The following is a 9,933-nucleotide window of genomic DNA, read 5'->3' on the forward strand; positions in this document are numbered from 1 at the left end:
CCCATTTCAAACCACTTGATTGCTCTGTAACATTGGTGGTTGAAAAGTCAGATCAACCCTCTGAGGTCTGATCACATAATTCGGCTAGTTTGGCGCTTGGGATTGCAAGCATTCAGAAAATTGGTCTGATCATAATCCGGCTAATTTGGCACGTGGGATGCAAGCGTTCAAAAAATTTAAATTGAGTAAGACTCTAACACGTCTAACACAATTCCTAATTGTACGTGTTTGACCGAATACTAGCCACTCATTAACATGTGTGGCCTCATGTTTAATTGAACAATAATAGGATCAGGATCTTGTCAAATTGAAATTATGCCTTAACCTGATCTTGCTAAGTCTCATAGGCCCCATTTGTGATTAAGGTGGACCAAGTGATTGGAAACAGTGTACACCACAATGTTTTCCCACCAAACTGTTTATCTTGTTGTGGCCCATGTGAATCATAGATGGGTTTGAGTTTTAGACCCTAGGCCTAAATTATGCCATGGCATCTACTAGTTAGAGTGGATTTTATATAATAATCACAGTGGCTCCTGTGAAATTAAGAGTTTTTAAACTATTTATTTTGGTTCGGGCCGCCTGAATCACAAGTTAGCCTACTATTTTGTACCTGGGTCTAAAGTTGGATTACAAATCTAATGGTTGAAGTGGATTTCATATACATATCACAGTGAGCCCTGCTATAAAAAAAAGAAAAAAAAAGAAAAGCCAAATGACCATGTGGGTACTAGAGACTAGATTAATGTATTTAAAAATGGTCCCAAGTCCATCGGGTTGGAACACAGGTCTTAGTCCTCCGATGGATAATTTCTTACTTGTTAAGTGCATGGGAAATCCAGCATGTACAATTGATTAGATCCACCATGAGGGACGCTTTGTTAAGACATCAATCCTATCTACTCATTAAGTGGACCACATTTGTATTTTGTTGCTTTGTTAAGACATCAGTCCTATCTACTCATTAAGTGGACCACACTTGTATTTTGTTACTTATCAATGGCTACACATTATTTTCAATGGTGTGGCTCACTTGATGAGTGGATAGTGCTGATTTTTGCATCAGTGGATAGTACTATTTTTTGCATCAGGTGATCCTCATGGTGTGGACAACTTATTAGGAGGATTGGATATCAAAAGCACTTACAAAGTTGGAAGTTATCCACTATGTGGACCTTAAAGTATGGTTCGGGCAAAAAACAATTTTCAACTGTTACAGCAGATACTCGTGTCAGTAACCGATATGGAATACCTTGAGTAGCATATGCTACACGCGACTTAAACTATTTTCATAAGCTATGCAACGTTGAGGCTAAGTTCTACATAGCATAAGCTACATGCTACATAGCGTCGCTATTTAAAACACTGATTTTTTCGTCCAATGATTTTCAATGTGTGGTCAACATCCTTCAAATAAAAAAAAAAGAAGAAGAAGAAAAGAAAAGAAAAGGAAAAAGAAAAAAACGTGTGGCCAACCCTTTTGGCACCTTGGATGTAGCATAGCGTGCAACATTTTGGCAATATTTTCTCAGTGGTTGGTTAGTAGAATCCATTGAGATGGATATGAAAATTCCTCATTGATCTCGTATCCTATCAATGAGTCATGTACCTTGATTATGTCAATCAGTTCAAGTGAGATCAAGGCCAGCACAGCAGAACTTATGTATAGTATCCCCTCTGCCAAGGTGCGTACTAACCAGCTGACCTAGCAAGCTGTATGCAATGATTCACATATCCTATAATGAAAAAAAAAATTGCGTGGGGTTATGTGTCAGAACAAGGTACCAACACATAAATCTGTTTTTTTGTGTAACTCTACTTGCCACAATATGCCAGCCTCTCCAAGTGCTGATAAAGGAAGAAAGAATGATGTTAGGCTGTCGGTTGGCAATGGTACATTTTCCAAGCAATTACAAGAGTTCCCCTTTTGAATCTTGATTAGTGAAAATCATATTCATAAAGTCAACCCCAAATAGTATGGACAAGGCTATGATGATGATGATATAGGGTCTGCCAAGGTAGGGAGGATCCTGCAAAATTGGCTTACGCCTTAATCTGGTTTTGCTGGGTCTAATACTCTCCACACCTAATTCTGTCATATGAATGTGGACCTTCCCTAGTATATGTATATGCGTGCATGTGCGTGCGCGTGCATGTATGTGTCTATCATAAAATGTGAGTGAATGCGAAAAAGAGTAAGCATGGCAATCTCATGAAGAGGGCATGGAGCTGCCCAAATTAGATTAAGGCTCAGTCCTGTTTTTGCAGGATCCCCAACCCAGATGGGCCCATAAATTTGCTGCAAATTGAAGAAGACACTTATAGGACTACCACTAACTAATCAGAGCAGAACTGTTTCTCATACATAAATCTTTCCTTTGCACTGCAGGTTTATAAAAGATGGACGAAGAGGATATTCAACCTCTCGTCTGTGACAATGGTACCGGAATGGTCAAGGTTGGTCCAAACCCTAACCTGTGCACTAGTTTCTTTCTCAGTTTCAGTGCAACTTTTTTCAACTTTTGTGAGTATTACACAATTTTTTGCTTGATATTCTTTTATGTTTTCTACAGGCTGGATTCGCTGGTGATGACGCTCCGAGGGCGGTATTTCCTAGCATTGTTGGCAGGCCTCGCCACACTTGTGTCATGGTCGGGATGGGCCAAAAGGACGCTTATGTAGGTGATGAAGCACAATCTAAAAGGGGTATCCTTACATTAAAATACCCTATTGAGCATGGCATTGTCAGCAATTGGGATGACATGGAGAAGATATGGCATCACACATTCTACAATGAGCTCCGTGTTGCTCCTGAAGAGCACCCGGTGCTTCTCACAGAAGCGCCACTCAACCCCAAAGCAAACAGAGAGAAAATGACACAGATCATGTTTGAGACCTTCAATGTGCCAGCCATGTATGTTGCCATTCAGGCTGTCCTTTCTCTGTATGCTAGCGGCCGTACAACTGGTTAGTATCAACTGCGACCTTTATGCATGCATGTGGACTTCCTTTCTTCCATAGGCTGCCTTTGGATGCACAAAGTGAAATTAATTGTACAAATTCAAGAATAAGTGAAATGATAATGATGCTTCCTAGTCTTCATAATGTGGACGTAGTTCTCAAGTTGCAGTTACATTCATAGTCTAACTGGAAAAAAAAAAATCTAATTGCAGTTTGTCTAGTCCATTGATGTGAATGCTAAGGAAATAAATGTATTGTACACAAGTGAAATGAATTGTACATATTCAAGAGGAAGTGAAAAGATAATGATGGTTCCTAGGCTTCATAATGTGGAATTAGCTGCTGAATTGCAGTTACATTCATTTCAAGTCAACTGGAAGGAATGTAAATGCAAATTTGGGTGTCTAGTCCCTTTAATATGAATGTTATGGAGATATATCACAATTTGGTTATTTCCACTTTAGACAAATAATTGCAAATCAATTCTACATGGGATGCATTTATATGATTTGCTCCACTGAATTTCATCTTTTTACTCTTAACAGGCATTGTGCTAGATTCTGGTGATGGTGTTAGCCACACAGTGCCAATTTATGAAGGATATGCCCTCCCACATGCAATCCTTCGGTTGGATCTTGCGGGGCGTGATCTCACTGATGCCCTTATGAAGATCCTCACTGAAAGAGGTTACTCGTTCACCACCACCGCCGAACGGGAAATTGTTAGGGACATGAAGGAGAAGCTCGCATATGTTGCCCTTGATTTCAAGCAGGAGCTAGAGACAGCCAAGAGCAGCTCCGCTGTTGAAAAGAGCTATGAGCTGCCCGATGGGCAGGTGATCACGATCGGAGATGAAAGGTTCCGTTGTCCTGAGGTCCTCTTCCAGCCATCCCTTATCGGCATGGTAGCTGCTGGAATCCATGAGACCACGTACAACTCCATAATGAAATGTGATGTTGACATCAGGAAGGATCTGTACGGTAACATTGTTCTCAGTGGTGGCTCGACTATGTTCCCTGGTATTGCTGATCGAATGAGCAAGGAAATTTCAGCCCTTGCCCCTAACAGGATGAAGATCAAGGTGGTGGCTCCACCCGAGAGAAAGTACAGTGTCTGGATAGGAGGCTCCATCTTGGCATCGCTTAGCACCCACCAGCAGGTGAATCTTGTGCCTGCGACTTCTAGTATTAGTTGAAAATTTCTACTTCATGGACACACCAAGGTGTTCCGTAACGGTAGTGGCACCACCGTTACCTTTACGGTACGGGTCGTAACAGCTGTTATGACCCCTGTAACGGCCATTACGGTCTCTTTTTTATTGAAAAAAATCTTGAAAAACCTGTATTTGCCTCATATTGTTGCTTAAAAAATACAGAAAACTTGTATCTGCCCTGTAACAAACAATTACGGAGCTGTTATGGCCTTTATAGGGGACGTAACGCGTCTTTAACAGTAATTACGGTCATTTTTTTTGCCATAACGGCTGTTACGGCCATTATGACCCCATAACGCGTAACGGTTGCCACCATTACCTTTACGGCCCATAATGGCCTTTACGGCACACCATGGGACACACCCTTTGAAAGGGCTTTTGAGGCTATAATGCCATTTTGATCATGCTATCAAGACTTGTAGTAATACCTTTGTCTCATCTACTGCTAGAAAAAATAGGAGCTAAAATACCCAGTCGAAAAGAGAGGAGAGGGGAGGGGGTGTTAAGAAATTTGGGCCATTTTATACTTGACACTTTTTGCAATGTCTCAGTAACATTGGCAACCACCATTTTGATTTTTATTTTTATTTTTTTTGTCTTTTCTTGTGTGTTGACTCTGAGTCTTTTTTCTTTTCCTTTTTAATTGAGGCAGATGTGGATAACGAAGGCTGAGTACGATGATGACGGTCCATCTATTGTGCACCGAAAATGCTTTTGAATTCCCACAACTCGTGAGACATTTTCCCCTTTCCATTCTGCTTTAACTCTGTGTTTTGTTTGTCACGTGAACTTGAGTTGATTAAAGTTTTCCCCAGGAAGTCAGCTTTTCCATGTATGTGATGTCATGCTCCGAAAACAATTCCCAAACCCTAAGGGCCTGTTTGAGTGCGTGGATTTCGAACCCCTGGATTCGGAACCACCGGGATTAGAAACCCCTTGAATTTGCAATCCTCCCAGTGTGTTTGGCACTCAACTTTAATCCAAAAGTTCCTATTCATGGTATATTTATGGGGGTTGGGGGTTTGAATTTAACTATTAAACAAACTTTAATATATCTAATTAGTGAGATATGTAATTTTTGACACAGTGGTTGTGATAAGCCCACTAAAATATATGCTTTGCCCAAAAATGATGAAATTCCAAGTCTCGGATGGGCCACAAGCACAAGATCATGTCTGAGTGACTAACCAATGATTTTTAATTGTTGATTTACATAGACAATGTTTGCATGGTGCTGGACAATGTTTGGACGGTGCTGATTTACATGAACAATGTTTAGACGATGTTGATCATCGTTAGTGGGCCATGTGCCCAATAGAATGATAGTGTATAGTGATACATGTTACACCTGCAACTATTGAAATGATTTTAGGTGTAATCCAAGCTCTCACCGGGGGTTACAAACCCCCTCTTGGAAACCCCCTGATTTGAAACCCCCATTTACTTTATTACTTTATGCTGCCAAACAACTGAGGGATTTGAAACCCCCTCAAATCCATGGTGCCCAATGACCCCTAACCATGCTCTTGAGGTGCAACAAGGAGGATATTTTTTTTTTGTAGTTGAATGATAGTGTTCCCCCTATCATTTCAAGTACATGGTAAAGTCTTACAAGATATCATGGCAAGACCCAAGATATGACAATATGCATAGAACATCCAAATTTGATTTTGTTCTCAAAATACATTATGTATTTGCATATTTTCATTTCTAAAGGAAGAATCTTAAACCATGTGGCGAGGAGCTCTTGTCACCTGCTTGCTTATATAACTTGCTAAGGTTTTCTACAATGCATAAATAACTAGCATAGGCTCAAAAGAACCTAGTAGGTACACCTCTCTATGCCACAACAATTCTAAGGATAATATTATAAATATTAAGTAAATGCAGGTATCATGTAAAACAGTAAAAATAATATGAGCATGAATGCGATGCAAAAGTGAATGCAAAGAACTACTCCCTATATACTCAACATACTGCACATATATATACCATCAACAAAACAACCCCAAGCAGCACCACCAGTCTCAGCGGTAGGGTCGATGGTTGCAATCATTGATCCAGGTTCCTCCTACTCGGACTGTCCGGTGGGCCCCTCAGATCGACCTCCACTCTGATGGGGTTTTCCTCCCTAATTCAGAGGAGATGTAGTGCAGATCGGATGTCACAAATCTTAGCATTACCGCGCTCCTTGACCAGTCGAGGGCACTGCTCGACCGGTCGAGTGGGGCGCTCGACTAGTCCAGCAGTGCTCGACTCAAAGTCCAGCGAGCTATTTGTTTTAGAACTCCGTGATACTCGACCAATCGAGTGCACCCGGCTCGACTAGTCAAGAGTTACGCAGATTCTGTCCGGATTTAGTGCAAACTGCGTAAATTTGAGGCGGTTTCGCAAGAGGTGCCGAAGGAAGTTACCTAAACTATAAATAAGCATCTTGGGGTTATTCTAGGACAATGCAAGAGAGTTTTCTAAAGCTTCGTAAGGGTTTGCTAAAGGGTTTAGGGCTATCAAAGGTGAGAGAGGGTGAGAGAAAAGAGAGAGAGGAAGCTTGTGGAAGGGAGATTCTACTCGTAGAGGTGATCTACTTCCCAATCGACATTTCAACCCTTCTACATCCTTGTGATCGGTGAGATCTCTCCTTTTTTCATTATTCTTTTATTATTTATCCCCTCCTGCGTGAGTGAAGAAGGTTTGATCCAAGCGGTGTGTGCTTGTGATCAGTTGTAACGTTCTACTTCATAGTAAATTGTTGCTCTGGACGAAGTCCCGTGGTTTTTACCTCTTTGGGGGTTTTCCATGTAAAAATCTCTTATGTCGTGTGGTTTATGCTTTGATTTATTCCATTGTTTTATTATCCCATAATTCTGGTGTTTTGGAGAGGCTAGATCTTAAGGTTTTATGCAATGGCCCCCAGTAAAGTGGTATTAAAACGTTAAGGTTTGTTGAATGGAGTGGGATTGGTTCTGAATTATGGAAGGTGGCTCATCAAGGATGATCAGTCTCACTGGTTTTAACTAGACCATATGGAAGGCTAAGATGGAGGACTAGCGTTATTGCAAGGACTTGTATTCTCCAATTCAACCATGTCACCAAAGTTAAAGGATATGTCAGATGATGATTGGAAGAAGTTTGACCGGAAGGTGGTGGGGTTTATTAGACAATGGCTGGACGATTCCGTATTCCACTATGTGTCTACGGAGACCTCAGCCGCTAGCCTATGGCTGAAACTGCAAGGACTATATAAGAGGAAGACAGCCGGCAATAAAAATTTCTGATAAGACGACTTGTGAATCTCAAGTTCAAAAATTGTGGTTCTGTGGCTGAGCACATGAATGAAGTTAACAATATATTGAACCAGCTCTCCACTATGAAGATGGTCCTGAACGATGAATTAAAGGCTTTGTTATTGCTTAGCTCATTGCCTAATAGTTGGGAGACATTGGTGGTGTCTTTGAGTAACTCCGCGCCAGACTGAAAGATGTCCATGGAACAGGTAACCAGTTGTCGTCTCTTCAATGAGAAGACAAAGAGGAAGTCTCAGGGGTCTACTCAACAAGAGGCCCTTGTAATACAAGATCGAGGGAGAGGAAAGAAAAGAAATGGCGGGAAGATCTGAGATAAATCAAGAGGCATGTCGAGTACCAGGAAGGATGTTGAATGCTAGAATTGTGACAAGAAGAGCCACTACAAGCATGAATGTCATAAGAAGAAGAATGACAAGAAAGGAAAAGGAAACGAGAAGGAAGATGAATCAGATTCTACTGTGGTCACTTCAGATGGTGACGTTGTAGTCATTCTTTCAGCAGATCACGATGTATGTCTCACGGCTACGAGTCAGGACACTGGCTGGTGATAGACTCGGGAGCCTCGTTTCATGCGATTCCACGCAGGGATTTCTTCATAAGCTACAAGTCAGGTGACTTTGGGACCGTGAAGATGAGAAATTCTAGCATATCAAAGATCGTAGAGGTCGGTGATATTTGTGTGAAGACCGATGTGGGCTGTACATTAGTTCTCAGGGATGTGAGGCACATTACAGACCTTCGCCTCAACTTGATGTCGACGGGAAGGTTGGATGATGATGTCTATGAAAGCCGATTTGTTGGTGGGCGTTGGATGTTCATCAAGGGTTCATTGATCGCAGCAAGAGGAAAGAAGTGTTACACCCTTTACAAGCAAAGTGTAAGTGTGTGCAAGGGTGGGTTGAACGCAGCGGAAGATTCAGCTATTAACATGTGGCGCAAGCGTCTAAGTCATATGAGTGAAAATGGGCTTCAATTACTAGCAAAGAAGCGGCTCCTTCTAGACGTGACAGGTATACCTCTCAAAACTTGTATTGACTGTTTATCAAGGAAACAGCATAAAGTTTCATTCGTTAAATCTGCTTCTTATGCTAATAAAGTGCATGCATTAGATTTGGTTTATTCTGATATTTGTGGTCCTATGAGGACAAAAACCTTGGGTGGGGTATTGTATTTTGTCACTTTTATAGATGATGCATCTAGGAGGGTTTGAGTTTATGCTTTGAAATCTAAGGACGAGGTCTTTGGTGTGCTTAAAATGTTTCATGCTATAGTCGAGAGAGAGATATGTAGATCATTAAAGTGTAGCTATACTGACAATGGTGGTGAATACACTGGTGACTTTCATGAGTATTGTAAGTCCCTGGGTGTACGACATAAACAAGCGGTTCCCAAGACCCCCCAGCATAATAGTGTGGCGAAGCGAATGAATCGCACCATTGTAGAGAGAATCAGATGCATGTTATCCTATGCAAAGTTGCCTAAGACGTTCTGGGGAGAAGCAATGTATATGGCAGTGTATTTGATAAATAGGTCTCCATCAGCCCCGTTGAATGGAAAAGTACCTGAGAAGGTGTGGAGTGGACAAGATACATCATACAGTTATCTCAGGGTGTTTGGATGCAAGGCATCCATTCACGTACCAAAGGACCAGAGGTCCAAGCTCGATATGAATATCAGGTAATGTGTGTTCTTGGGGTACGGTGATGAAAAAATTAGCTACAGATTATAGATCCAACTAAGAAGAAACTCGCTAGGAGAAGAGATGTGGTTTTCTTTGAAGATCAGTGTATAGAAGACATTTACAAGCTAAAGAAGACCCAGCCTAGTTCAAGTGAGCTAGAGGACATGGATCCGGCTATTCCTCCCGTGGTACCTAATGACGAGGGAGTACAGCAAGGCACAGAGGACGAGGTAGTTCCTACAGAATATGGACAGGGGAAGCAGCCCCCACATGATCCACCTGTTGAGTCATACGTGAGGAGGACATCTAGGGACAGACAATCGTCTAAGAGGTACTCACCGCATGAGTACATTATGCTCACTAATGAGGGAGAGCCGGAAGATTATTCTGAGGCCCTAGCCGACGAGCATAAGGGAGAGTGGTTGAAAGATATGTAAAAGGACATGGAATCCTTACATAAGAACCACACCTATGATACGGTGAAATTGCTTAAGGGCAAGAAAGCTCTTAGCAACAAGTGGGTGTTCAGAAAGAAAATTGAGCAGAAGAATTCAGAAACGAGGTTCAAAGACAGACTTATAGTGAAAGAGTTTGGTCAGAGGAAATGTATAAACTTCGAGGAGATATTCTCACCGGTGGTGAAGATGACATCCATACAAGTGTTGCTTGGGTTGACGGCTAGCATGGATATGGAGATAGAGCAGTTAGGTGTGAAAACTGTCTTTCTCCACGATGACCTGGAAGAAGAGATCTGCATGCACCAATCAGAGGGG

General features: G+C 41.7%; 1 protein-coding gene across 1 annotated transcript; it reads left to right on the plus strand.

Annotated features, from left to right (window-relative positions):
- Positions 1-2,389: 2,389 nt before the first annotated feature.
- Positions 2,390-4,156, plus strand: LOC131226927 (actin-66-like). Its single transcript, XM_058222630.1, has 3 exons — positions 2,390-2,457; positions 2,574-2,967; positions 3,507-4,156. Exons 1-3 carry the CDS (start codon positions 2,401-2,403, stop codon positions 4,154-4,156), a joined length of 1,101 nt encoding a protein of 366 aa, XP_058078613.1. The 5' UTR covers positions 2,390-2,400.
- The last annotated feature ends 5,777 nt before the right edge of the window (positions 4,157-9,933 follow it).

The sequence above is a fragment of the Magnolia sinica genome, chromosome 2 (genome assembly GCF_029962835.1).
Source record: "Magnolia sinica isolate HGM2019 chromosome 2, MsV1, whole genome shotgun sequence".
Classification (NCBI taxonomy): Eukaryota; Viridiplantae; Streptophyta; class Magnoliopsida; order Magnoliales; family Magnoliaceae; genus Magnolia; species Magnolia sinica.